Source organism: Chrysemys picta, chromosome 7 (genome assembly GCF_011386835.1).
Source record: "Chrysemys picta bellii isolate R12L10 chromosome 7, ASM1138683v2, whole genome shotgun sequence".
In the NCBI taxonomy this organism is placed as follows: Eukaryota; Metazoa; Chordata; order Testudines; family Emydidae; genus Chrysemys; species Chrysemys picta.
The window spans coordinates 755,609-777,127 of record NC_088797.1 but is presented as its reverse complement, the minus strand read 5'-3'; the positions used below and the strand labels follow the sequence as shown (position 1 = coordinate 777,127).

The following is a 21,519-nucleotide window of genomic DNA, read 5'->3' as shown; positions in this document are numbered from 1 at the left end:
ACGCAGCAGGGGAGGAGCGGGGGCGTGTCCATTGCCCAGGGGGCGGGGCCAGGGCAGCACCCAGGGCAGGCCATGCAGGAGTCAGGGCTCGGTCTGGGCGCAGGCGAGGACCCCAAGCCCTGCGTCTTGGGGTGTGGGGCTCCCGCACTCGGCTGCTCCCCAGAAGGGTTCCCCGATATCTGACCGAAATCCGCCTGCTGCAGACTTGGCCCCTTGTCCTTCCTTCCAGGGCCTGGAGAACAACGGACCCCTCCTCTTCCTAACAGCCCGGAACCGACCCCGCTCCGCCCTGCCTTGGCCGCACTGAACAGGCCCAGGTTATAACCTTTCCTCCCAGGGCAGGTTTTCTAAACCTGTCTTCATTTGTGTTGCTCTCCCCTGGATTCTCGTGTTTTGTCACATCTTTCCTAACGCGCAGCCCCAGAATTGCGCACAGCCGGGCCAAGCAGAGCGCAGCCTAGGTACCCCACTCCTGGTTATACACCCCAGAATATTCACTTTTTTTTTTTGCAGCTGTGTCACATAGTTGATGCATTCAATTTGTGATCCAAATTGCAGCAGTACCACTGCCTGCTAAGGTTAGTCCCCACTCTGTAGTTGTGCATTTGGTTTTTCCTTCCTAAGTGAAGTGCTTTGCTCTTTATTGAATTTCATCTTGTTGAATTCAGACCAATTCTCCATGTTTCCAAGGTCAGTTTGAATTCTAATCCTGCCCTCTAAAGGGCTTGCAACCCCTCCCAGCTTGGTGTCACCTGCCTCTCCGCTCCATTATCCAAGTAATTAATGAAAATATTGACTAGTATAGGAGCCAGGCCTGACCCCGGTGGAGCCCAACTAGATATGGCCTCCTGCTTTCACAACTTTTTTTTTCTTCTTGTCCCTGAAAGCTGTGTGGTGTAGACAAGCCCGCAGTGGGCTCGGTGTGGCTGGAGGGGACAGTCACAGACACCAGCCCAGACGTGTGGGTTACACCTGCACCCAGAGCCCAGCGGGGAAGCTCTGGGTCAGGGCAGATCGCCGGGGACCCTGCACCCCACAGCACCCCCAGGTCTCCGCACCCCACAGCACCCCCAGGTCCCTGCACCCCACAGCACCCCCAGGTCCCTGCACCCCACAGCACCCCCAGGTCTCCGCACCCCACAGCACCCCCAGGTCCCTGCACCCCACAGCACCCCCAGGTCTCCGCACACCAGGCCGGTTCCCCCCCCCCCGCGGGCAGGCCTCGGTCCGGGGGCGATGCAGCGCCCAATCTAGGGAGAAGGGGGGGCTGCTCGGGGCGCGGGAGCCGGGGCGGGAGCGCAGGGGGCAGGGCCGATCTGTGCGGGCACTTCCGGTTCTCCAGCGCCCGCCCCCCCCCCGGCCGGCCCCGCGCACGCGCTCCATGGCGGTGCCCCGGCTCCTGCTCCGCGCGCGGGGGAGACCCCGGGCCCCCAGCAGCGCCCCGGCCTGGTGAGTGGGGAGGGGGCAGCCCGGGCGGGATGCGCCGGGGGAGGGGGGGCTGTACAAGGGAGGGTATCTGTGGCGAGGGTGGGGGGCTGTGCCAGGGGAGGGGGCTGTGGAGGGGGAGGGGAGGCTGTACAGGGTGGGGGGCTGTGGAGGGGGAGGGGGGCTGTACAGGGTGGGGGCTGTAGAGGGGGGGCTGTACAGGGTGGGGGGCTGTGCCAGGGGAGGGGGCTGTAGAGGGGGAGGGGGGGCTGTACAGGGTGGGGGGCTGTGCCAGGGGAGGGGGCTGTGGAGGGGGAGGGGGCCTGTACAGGGTGGGGGGCTGTGCCAGGGGAGGGGGCTGTGGAGGGTGGGGGGCTGTGCCAGGGGAGGGGGCTGTGGAGGGGGAGGGGGGCTGTACAGGGTGGGGGGCTGTGGAGGGGGAGGGGGGGCTGTACAGGGTGGGGGGCTGTGGAGGGGGTGGGGGGCTGTACAGGGTGGGGGGCTGTGGAGGGGGAGGGGAGGCTGTACAGGGTGGGGGGCTGTGGAGGGGGAGGGGGGCTGTACAGGGTGGGGGGCTGTGCCAGGGGAGGGGGCTGTGGAGGGGGAGGGGAGGCTGTACAAGGGAGGGGGCTGTGCTGGGGGAGGGGGGCTGTGGAGGGGGGCTGTGGAGGGGGAGGGGGCCTGTACAAGGTGGGGGGCTGTGCCAGGGGAGGGGGCTGTGGAGGGGGAGGGGGGGCTGTACAGGGTGGGGGGCTGTGCCAGGGGAGGAGGCTGTGGAGGGGGGAGGGGGAGGCTGTACAGGGTGGGGGGCTGTGCCAGGGAGGGGGCTGTGGAGGGGGAGGGGAGGCTGTACAAGGGAGGGGGCTGTGCTGGGGGAGGGGGGCTGGGAGGGGGGCTGCGCTGGGGTTCCCCCCAAGGAGTCAGGGGGCGTTGCTAGGACTAGATGCGGTTCCCGTCTCCACCCCAGCAGGCCCCGCTCACTGGTTCTGCGGCTCGGTCCCAGCTCCCCTCGCTCCTTCCTTCCCCCAGGTACCAGCAGCCCCTGAGGCCGGGGGGCCCGGGGAGGCAGGCGGCCGATGGCCCGGGCAGAGGCAGCACCCTGGGGCCAGCCGGGCCGCGGAGCCGGCAGGAGGCGCTGGGGCTGCTGGAGGCAGCGGTTGTGTATCGGGCAGGTACTGGGGGTGGGGGGCAGGTACTGGGGTGGGGGGCAGGTACTGGGGGGGGGGGCGGGGGGCAGCGTGGGGGGCAGCGGGGAATCAGCCAGACCTGCTGTGCAGGGAGATGGGGCTGCTGAGGCCTGGGCGGGAGGGCGCTGGCTGCTCGGCGGGTGCGGCCACGGGCTGGGTGCCTGGGTCTGGGTCTGGGCTGGCTTTAAGCCCAGGGAGAGGGGTTTGGGACGCTGGGGAGGGCTGCCCGGCTTTCCCTGACCTGGCCTGTTCCTTTGTTTCAGGACCACTGGTGGCCGTCAGCAAGCCCCCGGGCCTGGCTGTGACAGGTGAGTGCTTGGGGTTCACTTCTCCCACATGTGCCAGGCCTGGAGGAAGGGGCTTGTCCCTCCACTCCCGGCCTGAGGGGAGCTGGGGTGCAGGGGGTGTTCCCCTGGCCTCTCGCAGCCCCAAGAGCAGGAGGAGTGACACGGGTCGGGGGTTGGGCCGGGTCTCCATGCTCATGGCTCCTTCCCTGTGCCCCCCCCCAGGCAGTCCAGGGCAGCTGAGTTTGGTTTCGCTGCTCCCAGACCTGAGCCAGAGGCTGTCTCTCCCTCCTGAGCTCCACGTGGTGAAAGCAGCTGGGAAGTGAGTGAGTGGGGAAGGGCCGGGATTGGCTCCCCACGGAGAGGAGTGGGTGCTTGGTCATTGGTTGCTGGGGCGGGCAGGTGAGGGAAGGAAGGGGGCTGGCTGGTTGGGGGGAATGGGAGGGCATGGGCCTGGTTGGTGTGGGTAGGGTAGGGCCCTGAGGAAAGGGGTGGGGAGGGGTTCTGGGGGTGGGGAAGGCTGCAGGGGGGGCAGCAAGGGGGGCCATGGGGGGTGGTCAGGGGAGGGAGGGGCTGGTTCTGGTGGGGCAGGGAGGCCAGGGGAGGGAGGGCCTGGCCCAGGGGGGGCAGGGAAGGGAGGGACCCTGAGGGGGTGGGGAGAGTGCTGGGGGAGCAGGGCGCTGCCTTTCCATAGCTCAGCGCTGTGTTCCCATCTCTGGCACCGTCTGTGCCATGGGACTGAACCTGACGCCCCCTCCTCCAGGGACAGCTCTGGCCTCGTGCTTCTCTCCAGCTGCCCCGGCAACCACGCAGCAGCTCCATGCGTTCTTCACGCAGCTCCGGAGAGCAGGGCGCCCCCCCGCCACTTACCAGTGAGTGAAACCCCCTCCCCTGCCCACGTACTGGTGAGTGAAACCCCCTCCCCTGCCCACGTACCGGTGAGTGAAACCCCCTCCCCTGCCCACGTACTGGTGAGTGGGCCCCATCCTGCAGAGTGCTCCTGCCCCCTGCTGGCAAGTGGAGTGTCCCCCTCCCGCAGTGGGGCACCTGGCCATGTGCCAGAGACTGCGCTGTCCTGGAGCCCCAGGGCACTAACTCATCCCACTCATCTCCCGGAGCCCAGCCACCTTGTAACCCCCTCTCCCTCCCCCCAGCGCTGTCACTGCCGGGGTCCCAGCTGCCATGGAGGGGGAGATCCGCACAGGACTGAAGCTGGAGCAGGTTGGGGACCTGCAGCTGGTAAGGAAAGAGTTAAGTCGGCGGGCTGTGTCCTGGGGGCAAAGGGCTGTGGGGCCCCAGGGAGCGGATGGCTGCAGGGCCTGGCCAGTCCCTCTGGCTCCAGCCTCTCCCTGAGCGCCTGGGTCTGCTCTGGTTGCAGGTGGTGCCGGTGGCTGCGCCGTCCCGACGCAGCGTGGAGAGGAAGGAGGTGAAGCAAACCCTGACCCGCTACAAGGTGCTGGGCGCGGCTCCGGGCTGCGGCCTGGTGCAGCTCCAGCCCATGACAGGTGGGGCATGTTCAGCTCTTCCTGACAACCCAGGTCTCCTGCCATCCTTGTCAGGGAGGGGCCCTGGGCAGGAGGGGCTGAGGGTGCGTTTGCTGCCCATGGATGGGGGCAGGGTGGGGGGGAGGTACCCGTATTAACCCCGACTCTCCTTGCCACAGCCTTTCCCGGCCAGCTCCTGGTGCACCTGACGCTGCTGCTGTGTCCTGCGCTGGGCGACCACGTGTACTCTGCCCGTGTGGGCACGGTCCTAGGGGAGCCCTTTCTGCTGCCTGCGGGGAGCGCTCTGCCGCACACACAGGTACCGGGCTCTGCCCCGCCACCGGCACCCCTTTGCTGGTTGCGTGCTGTGGTCCCACGGCTCGGGCTGGAGCTGTGGCATGGCCTCGGGTGGCCAGTCATTGCTGAGCCCTGCATGCAAAGCCCCCGTCAGCCTGGCATGCCGGGCGGTTTGCCTGGTCTGCCGTGGAGGGGGCCAGGGCTGGGATAGCAGGGGGCTGCGGGTCAGGAATGAGGGGCATCTCGGAGTGGGTGAACATAGGACTTGCCAGACTGGCTGAGACCCGGGGGTCACCTGGCCCAGCGTCCAGACCAGACGCTGCAGAGGAAGGGGTACGACCTGCCTCATACTAGGCCTCCTCCTGGTCTCTGGGAGCTGGTTGAATATCCCTTCTTCGCTGCCTACCATCCAGTCCTTCTCCGTGTCCTCAGGGCCATCCTGTGGCAGTGAGTTCCACAAATGATTTACGCATTGTGTGACTCTTTCCTTTTCTCAGTTTAGAATTTCATTGAGTCTCCCTGTGTTAGGAGCTGGGAGTGTCCAATCTCCAGACCCCTCTTGCTCACCTCAGTCCGCACTAGCAATCCCAGTCCTCAGTCGCTCTTCAGAGGAGGGTTTTCAGCCTCAGGTCCTGCAGCCTCTGCACTGTCATGTGGGATGGGCTGAGGATCTGTACAGAGCAATGTCATCTCCCCCTTGTGTGCTGCCGGCTGGCAGAGCTGGGGCCTGGCCCTGGTCGCCTCCTTTGAGTGCCACGTTCAGACACCAGAGGGGATCCCTGCTGTGCCGCACGGGGGGGGGGGGGCGACTCGAGGGCTCCTGAGCCCCCATTTCTCTCTCTCTGCAGGTCCTGGGCGAGCAGCTGCTCCGCAGGCTGCGCCTCACTCAGCAGCTGCTGCATCGCCTGCCACTGCATCTCCACCTGCACCAGCTGCTGCTCCCGACAGCGATTCTCACTGCGCCGCCGCCGCCCTTCTTCCTCCAGACGCTCCATCTGCTGGGACTCCCGGGGGACCAGAGTGCGCCGTGACGGGGCTGCCCCCAGAGCTCTAGGTTCGGGTCTCTGCGTCCCGCTGGTGGGACTCCTCGCAGGGACGGTCTCCGGGGTGGCTGAATAGCCGTGAACATACAGCCTTCCCCCTCTTCCTGGAAGGCTCCGTGCAGGATGTTGGCGCCGCTGGGCTGCTGCTCCAGACTCCTCCCTCTCGGTGTGGGGGTGTGGCAGGACAGCCCCCCTGGCGCCCCACCTGGTGTGTGCCACCAACAGACTGGTTCTCGGGTTTAGCCATATTGATCTTTACAGGGCCCAAACTGGAGCTCCCACTGCTGGCAGGGATCCTTCTGCCACTCGGGACCTTTCCTGCTCTTCCCCAGGCCCCCCCACCCCCCATTTCTCAGCCTTGCCAAAGGGTTGGTTTGGGGTCTTGTCTCGTGACCCCCTCTGGTTCTGTCAGCTGCACCTGTGCAAGGGCCTTTGGCCTCCCTGGCCCGTCCCATGTCCCCTCTGTTTCATGGGTGTTCAGCGCTGCGTCAGGGACAGGGTCGGTGCTCCCCAGCAGCTGGGATCAGCAGCCCCTCCTTGGAGGCAGGACCCACACTGCTGCCCCCACCTGCAATTGTCCCACCAAACCAGTGTGGCCCCAGCTACGCCCCTGCTGTTCCCTGGTGCTCGTGGGGCTGGGGTTACAGTCAGCTGTTTGAGCAGAGCCGTGGTGGCCCTGCCTGGCAGGGGTGCGTCCTGCAGCTAGCCTGGGGGGCCAGCCCGACTGCGTGCAGACACAGCATAGCCCATCTCCCACTGGCGCTCCATGCGGCGACAGCACCTCGCCCCACGCTCCGGGGAGGGGTGTCTCCGAGCAGCTTTACAGCCCTGTGTGTGCTGGCACCGTGCTCCTGGGCGGGTGGGGCTAGAACCCGGAGGGCAGGGACTCAAAGATCCAGGCCCCCCCAGCCCAGCAGGTTTCACAGGGGGAGACGGCAGCAGTGAGCATGTCCCAGAGGCCCTTGCACTGGCTGCCACTAGGAATAAGCTGTTGCAAGGAGCTGCCAGTCTGCAAAGGAGTTGTGAGCAGTAGCGGTTCATTTCCCCCTCTTGGGTGTGAGGCTGCCCTGTGGGGTGCAGCAGGAACCCCTCCCAGGCCCAGTTCAGCTTGACCGGTGGGGGAACAGGGCCCAGCTTGGAGGGGAGCCCTGACAGGCTGTTGAATGCCATGGCCCTGCAGGCCTCTTCCTGGCCACAGAGCAGAAAGCCCCCTTGGAGAGACAATTTCTCTGGCCCTGGCCCTGCCTGTGAGTGTGGCCTTCAGGGGCTTCTCCCCAGAGGGCAGCCCCCTTGTGCCCTGTTCATGGCCATGGAGTCCTGCTGCTGGAGACATCAGAGCAGCGGGGCCAGCACAGATACCCTGTGCTCCCGTGTGTTAGAACTAGGGTATTTTCTGTGTTTTAAAGGTGTAGGTGCCCAGACTGCATCCGAACCATGGTGCCAAATCCTCCCAGGCAAGGGCAGATGCAGGTGTGGGGGGCTCTGGCTTTCTGGTGTATGCACTCCCAGTGTACATCCTGGGGGATGTGGGGGAATCCATGTACAAAACATGAAACTGCTGGATCATTGGACACCTCCATGTAGGTGGAGGTTGCCCCCTCCAGCCCAGGGAGAGGGGGGCAGTTGTACCCCCAGGGACGGGTGCCTGTGCTGGGAACAGTCTGCAAGGGGGGGCTTGGAGCAGTTGAATCCCCAGAAGCAGCCTGAGGAGCCAGGTGTTGGAGGTGGGGTTTATAAACGCTGAGGCGCTCACAGGTAGCACTGCCTGTTTTGGTTACATGACACAATCTTTAATTAAAGCTTAATCTTTCATTCCTGGAGACTCCAGGCCCATGCTAGAGGCCTGGGAATCCTGCTTCCAGAGCAGGGCCATAGGGGCCATTTCTGCCCGTCGGCCCAGCCAGCAGAGTGGGACTCCCATGAGTCGCTGCAGAAGGAGATCTTGGCCACTCCAGAGGGGTGAGGAACTGAGGCAGGGGCTCTGGGCAGGGTTTTATTTTGTCTGACTAGCTGGTGGTAGCGAAGAGTGACTGGGTTTGGAACCTCTGTCTGGCTGCTTTCACTGCAGTGCTCTGAAGAGGCGAGCTGCATCCCAGAATGCCTAGTGGGCAGTTTGGGGGCTCAGCCCTGGTCTGGGGGCCTAGGGTAACTGGCAGAGTCTGTGCCACCACGGTCAGGGTGCTGCAGCCCACTGAGACACAGAAGCTGAACACATGGTCTAGTAGGGTGCGCTCAGGTTGTGTGTGACAGTCCTGTGCTCTGTGTCCTCCCCCAGCCCCACTGCGGTGTTGTGAAGTGGTCCAGTCCAGCAGGGGGGCGGAGAGCCCAGCCTACAGCTGGTCCCGATGCAGTGAAACCAAGGGGTTGCTCATGGTGGGGGGGGCTGCCTTTGGGGGAAGCTTGCAGTGAAGGGATCAGGGTGCAGGTCCTGGCCTGTCTCCACTGCGCCCCACACCGTGCTGTATCATGTTCCCCTCCCACCAGTGCCAGGCTGGCCGCTTGCAGGGGCGCTGAGCCAAACTGCAAACCCTGGATATGATGGAAACCACGGCAAACCCCTGCACTCCTAGTTCCAGCCCCCCGACCGCTTGCGCCATGGTCTCAGGGCATCCTCCCCCCACCTTGCTCCTTCTCTGCCTCAGTCCCGGGGGCTACAGCCAAAGCACTGGCTGAACTGCTGTGACCGTTCTCTGCCCTGCCCCCTCTCCACTCTGGGTGGGGTCCTTGGGGGGGCTCCCCTGCCTTCTGCAGTGCCAGGTGCCCTCAGACATGCGCCCTGCCCCCCACAGGACAGTTTCACAGGCAGAGTCCAACAGAATGGGGCAACCCACTGCCCCTTGCTGCTGTGGGCCCTCAGCTGAGGCCAGTCCTGCGGGAGGGTGACTCCGGCACAGCCAGGTGGGCTCCTGGCCTCAGAGCAGGTGAGCAGGGCAGAGGGCCATGCCCCGAGCACTCGGGTTCACTGCTGGAGGTGACTGCCTTGCTGCCAGGGTGCAAACCAGCCCAGGGGTTTCCAGCAGGGCAGCAGAGGCCTTGGAGCCTGCACGTCTCTGGGGGGGCCTGGGAAGGAAGGACAAATAGGCACGGGCAAGGCCTGAACTGGGGTCTGGCCAGTCCCTCCCCAGGGCCTAGCCCCATTCAGCTGGACCACAGGCCTTGCTCCCTACCCTACAGCCTGAAGCTTGTTCACCGCCTCTGCCAGGGTGGGGGTGCCTGGCTCCATGCCCTCCCTCCCCTGCCCAGTGCAGTACCCACCTCCCTCCCCCAGAGCAGTGCCCAGCTCCATGCCATAACCCGGGCCAGGGTAGTGCCCAGCTCTGCCCCCCACCCCCCACCCAGTACAGCACCCAACCTGCCCACCCACCCCGCAGCGCAGGGCAGAGCGCTGCACACACCACTTCCCATTTCAGCTGTGGAAAGGAGACAGGCCAGAGAAGCCAAGCAGCAACCCTGTGTGCCAAAGGCAAGCGGAAAGGGGGCTGCCTCCTGGGATGTGGAGGCTGCAGCTGGCCCCAGGCCCTGGCCCTGCCAGCCACCCCCCAAGTGAAGGCAGCACCAGGCTGCATTTCCTGCCCACATTACAAACTCCAGCTCCTTCTCTTGATCCCTTTATTGGAGGGCACCAGCCCCTGGCATGACTCCCTCGCTGCTGCCAGCAGCCCCAGGGGCAGCTCCCTCCATCACCTGCACAGCCTGTCTCTCTTCTGCTTCCTTCTGCCCACAGCCATGTGCAAGGCCCCGAGCTCAGGGGCGGAGGCTGGGTGGGGGGCCCTGCGTGGCCAGCCCCTGGCACACTGCTGGCCAGGCCTGGCAGGAGGGGCTGGGGGCCTCTCCCGCAGCGCAGCCTGGGCATGCCCCCACTGGCGCTCTGGCACACTGGGCTTCCCTGGAGAGCAAGCAAGGGGGTGAGTGGGGGTGGCAGCGTGCCCACAGCCCAGCTGGAAGGTGCATAAGTCCCGCACGTGCAGCTGCAGCTCCCTACCTGGCTGCCGGGCTGGCCTCTGCAGCTGCCCCTTGGGGCCGTTGGCTTTGCTGAGCTGGAGGCGTGGGGGTGCCCTGGGGCTGGGGACTGGCCCCTGGGAGCTGCACTTCTGACAGAGCCTGGGCTGGCCCAGCGGCACCAGCTTGTCCCCCAGCGGGGAGGTGGCCGCGCTGTGCAGCTCTAGCAGCCTCCTGCCTGGTCCGGCTCGCACCTTGCTGGGCAGCTTCGGCCGGGTGCCAGCTGCAGCAGAGGCCCTGTTGGCGGCCCCCAGCTCCCTGGCTCTGTTCTCCTTGCCGCTGACTGGCGCAGGGGCCCTGGCGAGCTGTGGAGCCCTGGGCCCACGAGGGGAGCTCTGTGGGAGTGCTTGGAAGTGCTGCGGGCAGCTGGGCACACTGGGGCCCGGCCTGGGGCTGGCACTGGGGGAGAGTCTGTGGTTTGGAGGCCGTGGCTTTTTGACAGTGGATCCTTCCACCAAAAGGCTTATTCCTACGTATTGGGGCACGTCGACAGCCGCCTGCGGGAGAAGGCAGGAGAGTGCTCAGTGCAGAGCCCTGTGGCCCTGCCTGGGCTAGGAGTGCCTGCAGGGCCCTGGGCATGGATGCCCTGCTGGGCTGGGCTGCTGCCTTTGGATTAGTCCAGTGCCCCTGGGTGGCTGTTAGATGCTGGCCCACTCTGGGAAGGGGCAGGGAAAGCCCCCAGTAGCGGGCTGGCATGTGGCCGCTGTGCACAGCCTGGGCAGGCAGTGACAAGTAGCACATGGCCCCTGTGGCTGAAGGGACATTCTGGGAGGTCCCCTGGCGGGGTGAGGTCAGGCAACAGGGCTCACTCCGCAATGCGTGGGGATCATGGGTGGGTAGGACTCAGGGCTGGTTCCCTTGTAACTAGATCTGTGCAGCAGCACAGAACACTCTAGTGCCCAAGGGGTAGCACTGATCCCAAGGAGAGAGTGCCCCCTACTGAGTCCCACACCAGTCCCCACTGGAGGGGGTGAGGGGCAGCCCCTGCCGGGCCTATGCTAAGTGGCACTGCTGCTCCTGGCCCTGGGGCTGGCCTCCCCCTGGGCGCTCTCTGGGCCCCCTCCCAACTCAGCCGGTCCGTGCAGGGCTGGGCCACCCCTGGGTGCTCTCTGGGCCCCCTCCCAACTCAGCCGGTCCGTGCAGGGCTGGGCCACCCCTGGGTGCTCTCCCGTCCCAGCTCAGCCGGTCCATGCAGGGCTGCTGGGGACTCACCTGCTTGTAGATGAGCTCAAAGGCCCCCGTGTGGCAGCTGCGGTCATGCTTGCGGTCAATGACCACACGGAGCGTGTCCTCCTGAACGCTGGCGCACAGCCGGCTGGTCACGGCCGTGGAGGCCGCCATGGTGGGGCTGGCGTTGATCTCGATCAGCCAGGGCTGGCAATTCTCCCCGAACATGAAGTCTGCCCCGTATAGCTCAAAGCTGCTCTTGCGGAACTCCACCACGTCCTGGGAGGTCTGCATGGTGTGGATGATGGCCGCCTTCATGCCCGGGACGATCACCTCCTGCCAGGCGCCTGCCGCCCCCGCCTGCTGCAGGTGGGCCTGGAACTGCTGCGATGACCACATGTTGTCGGGGGGCAGCTGGGGGTGGCGGCTCAGCGAGTTCTCGTAGTGCCTCTGGATGGAGTTATTGCACAGGTGGATGGAGCTGGGACCGAGAGAAAGGGGCTCAGTGCCCACAGCTGCACACTGCCCCCGCCTGGGACCTCGCCCTGGCGCCCAGGACAGCTGAGGCAGGGCTGGGGAGCAGCGGCTGGGGAGGTGCAGCCCCTTCCCCCAGGCACTCACGTGTCCAGGTTGTGCAGGGAGAAGGGCTGCGTGCAGAAGCGGAGGTAGCTGTCTCGGTAGAACCAGATGGTGAGCGGGTTCCAGTCCGTCACCAGGAACCACTGTCGCAGGTCGAACTTGGTGTCGTGGATGAGCAGGGGTCTCTCGATGTATTTCTGCACCACCCACTTGCCGTCCTTCACGATCATGGGGTCGCAATCCACCAGCTTCAGCATCTCCTCCAGGCGGTCCATGCAGATGATTCCTGGGGGCGAGCCCAGCAGCCCCATGACACACAGCACTGCACACAGGCTGCAGCCAAGGCCAAACAGAGCGCAGAGCCTCTGCCAGTGACTGAGCAGCCCCACAGCAAAGCACAGGGCTGCCCCACTCACTGTGCAGGCAGGGGGCAGGCTGGGGGGATTGGTTCGCGGGAGGTCGTACCTATTGCTTGGCCAGTGTCTCAGTGCCAGGCTCCCTTGCCCCCCGCAGCCACAGACAGTGGGATCGGGGTTTCTGGCTTCGGCCAGGTAGGCCTCAGCATCTCCCGCGGAACCGTCCCCATTCCCCACGGCGGCAGGACCGAGCCTTACCTCTGCCCCGCGACTTGGCGCCTGGCTTCACAATCCAGATATTGCGGTCCCCCTCCATCTCCAGCTGTGGGAGCACCTCGGCCAGGCGCTGCAGGACGTGCTCGCACTGTTCGACGTGGGAGCCCAGCTGGTCCAGGAGCGCCCCTTCGCTGCAGTCAGACAGCCCAGCTCAGAGCAGAGCAGGAGAGCTCCCCTCCTCCCCCCCGGGCCCCGCCCCGCAGCACTTACTGAATCACCTGGTAGTAGGCGCGCAGGAAGTCCCCCCACCGTGCCCCCGTCATGCAGAGAGGGGACTCGGGCTCCCTGTCTATATCCTGGTGTGTCAGGCTGCTCAGGTGCTCCTCGCAGGCCTGCAGGGCCGTCTCGATGAGCTGGGGTGGCAGGGGGCTGCCCTTCTTCCCACCAGTCTCTCTTGGGGACTCTGAATGGGGGAGAGCAAGCCAGCTGGCAGGGCTCATGGCATCACACAGAGGGTGCATCGCGTGGGTGGGTGCTGCCGGTGAGCCCTGGGGCTCTAGGGAGCACAGCACATTCCGGCCAAAGGGTGGGGGAGAGGCCAGCAGAGCATCTCCCTCCTGTGGGGTCTGCACCTGGTCGAACCAAGGCAGGTTCCGCAGGTTCAGACACAGCCCCACCTGGGAGAGAACGGAGCTTCAGCTTGGGACTGACCCCCGCATGCAGCTCAGGGTCTCAGACCCAGGGGGCCATGGCTCCCCGCACTCCTCGACTCTCCCCCATGCTCCAGCACATAACCCTGCTCTCCTGCCTGCCGGGAGCCACGGGGTGGGAGGGGGAGGTCCCTAGCTGCCTACAAGGGCTGGGCTCTGCCGGCATGGGGGCAGCGAGCTACCCTGGGACCTGGCCCCCTCAGGACTCCCCCGCTGCTCTCACAGCCCAGGCCCCCTGCACAGCCCACTCCCTCTGCCGGGCCCACCAGGCAGAGGCAGCGCTCAGAGTCCTGGTAGCTCAGCCTGATCTAATTGCAGCTCCCACAGGGAAGGCCACAGCCGCTGTGACAGATGCTCTCGGGTGAGTGCTGAAGCAGTCACAGGGGGACGTGTGCTGCTCTCGGGGCAGGGCAGCAACGGGGATGGGGATGGTGGCAGCAGTGGGGATGGGGATGGAGGGGTGGTGTTGGTGGTGGGGGCAGTAGGGGAACCGGCGGCAGTGGAGGTGGTGGTGGGGACGGTGGGGGAACCGGCGGCAGTGGGGATGGTGGTGGTGGTGGGAGAACTGGTGGCAGTGGGGGTGGGATGGTGGTGGTGGGGACGGTGGGGGAACCGGCGGCAGTGGTGTTGGTGGTGGGGGCAGTAGGGGAACCGGCGGCAGTGGAGGTGGCGGTGGGGACGGTGGGGGAACCGGCGGCAGTGGGGATGGTGGTGGTGGTGGGGGAACTGGTGGCAGTGGGGGTGGGATGGTGGTGGTGGGGACGGTGGGGGAACCGGCGGCAGTGGAGGTGGTGGTGGGGATGGTGGGGGAACCGGCGGCAGTGGGGATGGTGGTGGTGGTGGGGGAACTGGTGGCAGTGGGGGTGGGATGGTGGTGGTGGGGACGGTGGGGGAACGGCAGTGGAGGTGGCGGTGGGGATGGTGGGGGAACCCTCTGCCGCAGAGAGTAAAGCAAGCGGCTTCGGCAGTGGGACCATGACCCGCTCATCACACCGTGCACTCAGCTCTCCTGACCAGCACCTACCTGCGGACTCGCCGGCCTTCCTGGGCCCCTGTGTGCTGGAAGCCGCCGCTGCCCCAGCCCCCCGGGCAGCTGCGCTCCAGTATCTTTTCACCACTACTTTGAGGATGTTCCGGGCGGCAGTGAGCCAGAAATCCTCTGCAAGAGATGGTGTCACCACCACTGGGTGTCCAGGCCCGGAGCAAGGGGGGGCCATGGGGAGTGCTAATATTGGGGTGGCCACTAAGTCGGAGCAAAGGAGGCTGGATTTTCAGGGAGATGGCTCAATTTTCAGAATGGGCCCCTTGGGAAGGTGGGGAGCCCCCAACCCCTAGGGTCATCTAGGAGTCCCACATCACCCAGGACAGCCCTTGGCCTCTCTGGGGCCAGCTGGGAGCCCCCCACCATCACCCGGGACAGCCCTTGGCCTCTCTGGGGCCAGCTGGGAGCCCCCCCCCCATCACCCGGAACAGCCCTCAGCCTCCCTGGGGCCAGCTGGGAGCCCCCCATCACCCGGGACAGCCCTTGGCCTCTCTGGAGCCAGATGGGAGCCCCCCCATCACCGAGGACAGCCCGTGGCCTCCCCCAGGGCCAGCTGGGAGCCGCCCCTCCCTGGGGCAGTGTGCCCCCCAGCGCACAGCAGTACTCACCGATGAAGGCGTGCTTCTCATCCTCGGCACCCAGCCGGTAGCAGCGGGGGAAGAAGGTGTCGGCATCGGCCTGGTCGAACCAAGGCAGGTTCCGCAGGTTCAGACACAGCCCCACCTGGGAGAGAACGGAGCTTCAGCTTGGGACTGACCCCCGCATGCAGCGCAGGGTCTCAGACCCAGGGGGCCATGGCTCCCCGCACTCCTCGCCCACCAAGGGCCACGTATGCACCCCCGTCCCTGCATGGCCATGGACAACCCCCCACCCACCCAGGTCCATGTGTGCACCCTCTCCCTGTGCAGGCCCCAGCCCCATGCCCTGCCTCCCCCAGCAAGGTTGGTGGCCGCCCTGTGCTCACCTTGGTGGTGAAGGAGCCTGCCTTGGCGTAGTGGTTCATCACTTGCTCCTTGCGCAGGAAGCGGCCGTCGATGGCATCTCGCCGATTAGTCCAGATGAAATAGGGCATCTGGTTGCGAACCAGCCGCGACTGCCCGTGGGAGAGGGGCTGGTGTGAGGGGCCAGGGAAGCCCAGGGGCGCCCGGCCGGGTCTGCCCTGCCTAGGCTTTCTCAGCGGGCTGAATGCTGGGGCACCCAGCGCCTCCATGGCACAGACAGGCCCAGGCCATGCCCAGCAGCTGTCTGTGAGGGACGGGCCAGCACAGCCCACAGCCCAGCCACTGGACGTGCCGGACTTCAACTCCCATGGCCAAGGGTCCAGCAGAACCCAGCGCCAGCCTCGCCAAATTCCTCAGCCAGACAGCTCCGAGGGGCTGCCCCTGCCCTGCCCCAGCCTGAACGCCCCCTGCCCTGCCCCGCCCCCGCGCTCTGCCCCAACCTGAACGTCCCCCAGCCCTGCTCCACCCCCGCGCTCCGCCCTCACCTGAACGCCCCCCTGCCCTGCCCCACCCCCATGCTCCCCCCAGCCTGAACTTCCCCCCACCCTGCCCCACCCCCACACTTTGCCCTGGCCTGAATGCCCCCTGCCCTGCCCCGCCCCTGTGCTTTGCCCCACCCCCGCCTGAACGTCCCCCTCGCCCTGCCCCACCCCTGTGCTCTGCCCTGGCCTGAACACATTACTCTCAGCAGGCAATTCTGTGTGGATGCTCCTGTGAGGCCGACCTTCCCCCTGTGCTAGAGGGTGCAGGGAGATGGGGTGGCCTGGGCTCCTCCACCCCCAAACTAACCATGAGGTCGTAGGTGCCATCAGGGTCATCATCCTGCTCCTCCTCTTCCTCGCCCTCCTCGTCTGGGGAAGAAGAGCAAGAGCCAGAGGGAGGCCAGAGCACCACTGCCCCGGGCACAGCGCCTGATGGCCCACGCTGCTGAGCATTCTGATCTTGGGACACACACACTCCCGGGGACCTGGCAGGGCTGGGGCGCTCTCAGGACAGGGGGACCTGGCAGGGCTGGGGCGCTCCCCGGGGACCTGGCAGGGCTGGGGTGCTCTCTGGGGACCTGGCAGGGCTGGGGCACTCCCGGGGACTTGGCAGGGCTGGGGTGCTCCCCGGGGACCTGGCAGGGCTGGGGCGCTCCCTGGGGACTTGGCAGGGCTGGGGCGCTCCCCGGGGACCTGGCAGGGCTGGGGCGCTCCCAGGATGGGGGGACCTGGCAGGGCTGGGGCGCTCCCCGGGGACCAAGATGGGGGGACCTGGCAGGGCTCGGGCGCTTCTCAAGGACTCGGATGGGGGGACCTGGCAGGGCTGGGGTGCTCCCTGGGGACCTGGCAGGCCTGGGGCGCTCCAGGGACCGGGCCAGGCGTATCTCAGAATCTGGAGCCACCCCACAGCAAGGCATTGCGGTTCCCCAGCAGTCTCCTGGGGCCAGGGCCCAGGCTGTCCCTCCTTCTCGGTTATGCTCCCCTGAGCTTGCTGCCCCCAGCGAGTCCCAGGCCTGAGCAGGGACCTGCCTTGGAGAGCCATGGCCAGAGCAGTAGGAGAGCCCTGGCACTGGGAGAGGAAAGATCTGCCCTGGGCGGTGGGGGGAGGGGGGGGGCTTTGTCGGACCCCTCCGTGTGCCCAACTCTCACCCTCCTCGGCACCGTCGCTGTCGTCCCCTCCCCATCCTCCTCGCCGTCGGGCGCTCGTTCCCATCTGTGTGCTGCCTTGGGGGCCTTCTTCTCCACCCAGCCCCGGCTGCGCAGCAGTCTCCGGATCACGGGGTACGGGCCATGCAGCATGAAGATCTTCCTTTGCTGCGGGGGAAGGGAGCTGAATGCTCCATGCAAGGGGAGCCCAAGGTGCAGCTGGGCCCTGGACCCCCTTAGCATGGACATGCAGGACAGGCACCCTGGGGGGTCAGACAGAGCTCAGGCAGGCAGGACCACACAAGGCTGCGCAGGGGGGTGTCTGGGACATGTGAGGCCTCAGGGTGGAGGGATGTGGAGGGGTTGGGGGGGAGGCCAAGGGCATGTGAAGCCTGTGGGGGAAGGTCATGGGGGCTAGGGGTATGTGAGACTTTGCTGGGGGAGAGTATGTCTGGGGGAGGGGCATGTATGGGGATGGGGAAGGTGGGGGGAGTTTACAGGGCCCTGGGGAGGCTGCATGGGGTGGGGCAGGGAAGGGGCAGGCAGGGCCCAGGTGTCCACAGGGCCTTTGGGCAGGTGGGGAGGCAGGGGAGGGGCAGGTAGGGCTGGGGGGGGGAAGCCTGGGGGGGGGAAGCAGGGAAGGGGCAGGCAGGATGGGGGGAGACAGGGGAGGGGCAGCTAGGGCCCAGGGGAGGCAGGAGAGGGGGAGGCAGGGCCGGGGGGCGGGGAGACGGGGGAGGGGCAGACAGGCCCAGGGGGAGGCAGAGAGGGGCAGGCAGGGCCCAGGGAGAGGGTCAGGCGGGGCGGGGGGGGGGAAGGCAGGGCCCTGGGGAGGCCGGGGAGGGGCAGGTAGGGCCCAGGGGAGGGCCAATCAGGGCTGGTGGGGAGGGAGGGGCAGACAGGATGTGGGGAGACAGGGGAGGGGCAGCTAGGGCCCAGGGGAGACGGGGGAGGGGCAGACAGGCCCAAGGGGAGGCAGAGAGGGGGCAGGTAGGGCCCAGGGGAGGGCCAATCAGGGCTGGTGGGGAGGGAGGGGCAGGCATGATGTGGGGAGACAGGGGAGGGGCAGCTAGGGCCCAGGGGAGACGGGGGAGGGGCAGACAGGCCCAAGGGGAGGCAGAGAGGGGCAGGTAGGGCCCAGGGAGAGGGGCAGGCGGGGCGGGGGAGGCCAGGGAGGGGCAGGCAGGTCCCAGGGGAGGCTGCAGAGGGGCAGGTAGGGCCCCGGGGAGGCCGGGGAGGGGCGGGTAGGTCCCAGGGGAGGCTGCGGAGGGGTAGGTAAGGCCCCGGGGAGGGGCGGGTAGGTCCCAGGGGAGGCTGCGGAGGGGTAGGTAAGGCCCCGGGGAGGCCGGGGAGGGGCAGGCAGGGACCAGGGCAGGGCCAAACAGGGCTGGTGGGGAGGAGAGGCAGGCAGGACCGGGGGCAGGCAGGGCCCGCGGGGGAGGCCGGGGAGGGGCAGGCAGGGCCGGGAGGGGCAGGCAGGGCCCGCGGGGGGAGGCCGGGGAGGGGCAGGCAGGCCTGGGGCGGGAGGCGGGGGCTCTGGGGTAGAAGATGGGCTGCAGGCAGGGCCGGGAGGGGGCAGGCAGGGCCCGCGGTGGAGGCCGGGGAGGGGCAGGCAGGCCTGGGGCGGGAGGCGGGGGCTCTGGGGTAGAAGATGGGCTGCAGGCAGGGCCGGGAGGGGCAGGCAGGGCCCGCGGTGGAGGCCGGGGAAGGGCAGGCAGGGCCGGGAGGGGCAGGCAGGACCCGCGGTGGAGGCCGGGGAAGGGCAGGCAGGCCTGGGGCGGGAGGCGGGGGCTCTGGGGTAGAAGATGGGCTGCAGGCAGGGCCGGGAGGGGCAGGCAGGGCCCGCGGTGGAGGCCAGGGAAGGGCAGGCAGGCCTGGGGCGGGAGGCGGGGGCTCTGGGGTAGAAGATGGGCTGCAGGCAGGGCGCAGCAGACAGCCCCTCACCTTGACGGCTCTCTCCACGTGCAGCCTGCCCTGCTTGAGGCGCTCTGGGTTGAGAGGGTAGCAGCCGCTGCTGCGCCGGCTACGCCCATCGCTCGGAGGAGCTGTGAGCCCTGGAACGGGAGAACAGCCCAGCGCCACCTCTGCTAGACCCACTCCAAGCTCTGGAGCGTGCCTGACAGGCTGTCCTCAGGGGGCCTTCGCCCATGGCACTCTGCTCTTTCGGTTGTTTCCGGGGACCCTGTGGGGGTTGGCTCCCTGGCAGTGCCACTAGCCAGGAGGCTGGGCAATGGCCCCCTCTGTGTTGCCAGCCCTGAGGAGGTCATGTGCCAAGGAATAGCCCCCGGGACAGGCTATAGGGGGTCATGGGCTGAGGCATGTCCCCTGCAGTGGGCAGCATGGGGAGAACAGGCTGGGGGACTCTTGGTCAGACAACGGTTCACTCCAGGGCTGGGGAAAGGGACCGAGCCAGGGACACTCTCCGCTGGTGCCAGACCCTGCATGCTTCCACTGGGAGCCCACGTGCCTTGGGCTGGCCCAGGCCATGCCCTGCACGCCTGGGGTCGCTCTGCTCAGCTGCAGCGACTAGCCATGGCAGTGAGGGGCTCCAAAGAAAAGGGGCAGGGAGGTCAGAGAGAAGGGCTGGCTGGGACCAGCTGCAGGGCTCCTACCTTCCTGCCGCTGCCTCCTGGGGCCAGGGGCAGCAGGGCCCTTGCGGCGGGCAGGGAGCACAGCTGCCTTCTCGGTGACAGCATCCCCCTCAACGTCAGCACCTACGTCCAGCCAGGAGAGCAGCACATCAGGGCCAGGCCGTCAGGGCTGAGCCTCTGTGAGGAGCCTGCCACGGTGCATGGTGCCCAGAGCAGGCTTCACTGGCTAAGCCAGTCTCTGTGGGAGGGGCTGGAGGGGTACAGGACACCCAAGCTCCCAGTCTGGGGGGGTGTCCTGTGCTCCTGCTAAGGCCGGTCTCAGGCCCAGATGGCTCGGGCTGACCCTACCCCACTGGGCAGCGGCTGCTGGGCTCCCAGTGTGGGCAGACGAGCTAGCAGAGTTCATTGAGTCCCTGGGACTGGCCGTGCTGTCCCACCTCCCTCAGACCTTCCCCGTCCCCCCACGCCCATGACTGTCACCTCCCGCGCGGCTCGGCTGAGGAGTCACATCGATGCCCCTACACTTGGCTAGTGCCACCCACCCAGCTCAGAGCTCCCGACAGACATTACTGAGGTCAGGCCCCAGCATTCTCCAGATGGGGAAACAGAGGCACACAGAGGGGTGGGGGTTTTGGCCAAGACCAGACAGCCAGTGAGTGGCAGAGTCAGAACAACCCCTGCAGTCCTGATCCCCACACGGTCACTGCCTCGCAGTCCTTGAGCAGGGCTCTCGGGGGCTGCTGCTCGTCTCTGGCAGCCCCCACTCGGGGCCGTGCTGGGCAGGCGGGAGGGGGCATTTGCCTCTTAGGCTGGCATGCCATCACTGCTTCCCAGAGCTGCAGAGAGCCCCCAGGCAGCCCCAGTGCTGGACACAGCCCCTCCCCCAGGGCCCGCTCCGCTCCCCTCCGCTCCCCCTCACCTGGGAATCCATGGGGCCCGTTGCTCTCTGCGCTGCCTCTTGCAGGGCCCGGCTCTGCCAGCATGGCTCAGCTCCCAGCCAGCCACCTCAGAGGGAGAGGGAGAAACGGGTGCAGCTGCGTCTCCCTGTGCCCGAGCGAGTGCCAGGGCCCCTCGCGAGGGGCTGACGCTCCCACCAGGCTGCACTTGGCCCCTGGGCAGCCTGAGACCCGAACACCCTTCCAGCAGAGCCCTGGCGCCACCCCCGGGGCGCCAGCTCCCAGGCCAAGGCCAAGGCCAGTCACGCATGGGGCAAAACCGCCTACCCACCTGTGGCCAAGGGAGCGGAGCCAGGATGGCTCCGCAGCCTGACAGCCCCTCGCCACGGCACTACCAGAAAGCACATTGGGTCCATGGGGGCAGCTGGGGGGCAGTAAGTAAGAGCCGGTGCACCGGCCAATACAGCCCCTCGTGCCTCAGGTAGCCAGCAAGGCCATGGAGCCCAACTCCGTCTCCCCGACTCTATCACCCCTGCCCTTCTCATCCCCACACCAAACCCTCACCCCCACTGATCCCCCCGCCCCCTATATCGCCCCAATACCCACACTGACCCCCAACCCCACAGACCCCCCCCGCCCTCTATACCGCTCCAATCCCCACACTGACCCCGAACCCCACAGACCCCCCCACCCTCTATACCGCTCCAATCCCCACACTGACCCCAAACCCCACAGACCCCCCCACCCTCTATACCGCCCCAATCCCCACACTGACCCCCCCGCCCTCTATATCGCCCCAATCCCCACACTGACCCCACAGACCCCCCCCGCCCTCTATATTGCCCCAATCCCCACACTGACCCCAAACCCCACAGACCGCCCCCGCCCTCTATATCGCCCCAATCCCCACAACGACCCCGAACCCCACAGACCCCCCCGCCCTCTATATCGCCCCAATCCCCACACTGACCCCGAACCCCCCGACCCTCCCCCACCCTCTATATCGCCCCAATCCCCACACAGACCCCGAACCCCCCAACCCTCCCCCCACCCTCTATATCGCCCCAATCCCCACACAGACCCCGAACCCCACAGACCCCCCCACCCTCTATATCGCCCCAATCCCCACACTGACCCCCCCGCCCTCTATATCGCCCCAATCCCCACACAGACCCCGAACCCCCCAACCCTCCCCCACCCTCTATATCGCCCCAATCCCCACACAGACCCCGAACCCCACAGACCCCCCCACCCTCTATACCGCCCCAATCCCCGAGACCCGGGCCGGGCCCTACCCCGCTCGGCCCGAGCGCCCGGCTGTGGTGGGGTCTCCATGGCGACGCGCGGGCGGGACCCTGTGACATCAGGGCGGGGCTCGGGTTCGAGCCCGCCCGTTCGCCGGGGCTCGCCTGGCCGCTCAGAGCCCGGCTCGCAGCGCCCCCGCCCCCCCCCCCGGCAGGGCCTCTCCCCCCTTCCCCAACCGGCCCCCGCAATGTGCGCCCCCCCCCGGCAGGGCCTCTCCCCCCTCCTTCCCCAACCGCCCCCCCGCGGGGCAGGGCCTCTTCCCCCCTTCCCCAACCGCCCCCCCCAATGTGCGCCCCCCCCCCGGCAGGG

General features: G+C 67.3%; 3 protein-coding genes across 6 annotated transcripts in view; 1 reads left to right on the top strand and 2 right to left on the bottom strand.

Annotated features, from left to right (window-relative positions):
• The first annotated feature begins 1,291 nt into the window (after positions 1–1,291).
• On the top strand, positions 1,292–7,535 carry RPUSD3 (RNA pseudouridine synthase D3). Its single transcript, XM_065552862.1, is given in 10 exon segments — positions 1,292–1,449; positions 2,455–2,597; positions 2,876–2,920; positions 3,122–3,218; positions 3,660–3,699; positions 3,701–3,768; positions 4,051–4,135; positions 4,275–4,401; positions 4,560–4,699; positions 5,526–7,535. Coding segments are annotated over 10 exon segments (996 nt in total). The 5' UTR covers positions 1,292–1,381; the 3' UTR covers positions 5,709–7,535.
• On the bottom strand, positions 5,484–21,355 carry TTLL3 (tubulin tyrosine ligase like 3). 4 transcript variants are annotated; one of them, XM_065552815.1, is made up of 14 exons: positions 21,201–21,354; positions 19,929–20,014; positions 19,031–19,132; positions 18,363–18,472; positions 16,422–16,681; positions 15,580–15,641; positions 14,754–14,882; positions 14,398–14,512; positions 13,772–13,906; positions 12,308–12,500; positions 12,080–12,228; positions 11,508–11,751; positions 10,932–11,367; positions 8,104–10,216 (listed from the first exon to the last, which is right to left on the bottom strand). In XM_065552815.1, exons 1-14 carry the CDS (start codon positions 21,238–21,240, stop codon positions 9,401–9,403), a joined length of 2,877 nt encoding a protein of 958 aa, XP_065408887.1. In that variant the 5' UTR covers positions 21,241–21,354; the 3' UTR covers positions 8,104–9,400. The 4 variants fall into 4 exon arrangements, with proteins under 4 accessions (XP_042700162.2, XP_065408887.1, XP_065408889.1 ...); XM_065552817.1 differs by lacking the exon at positions 13,772–13,906 and having other exon boundaries at positions 21,201–21,355; XM_065552816.1 differs by lacking the exon at positions 19,031–19,132.
• The window catches only part of ARPC4 (actin related protein 2/3 complex subunit 4), a 3,601-nt gene continuing 3,404 nt past the window's right edge, over positions 21,323–21,519 (bottom strand). The window contains exon 4 of the mRNA XM_065552758.1: positions 21,323–21,376. Coding sequence (XP_065408830.1) covers positions 21,323–21,376 — 54 coding nt within the window. The remainder of the gene's footprint in view (positions 21,377–21,519) is intronic.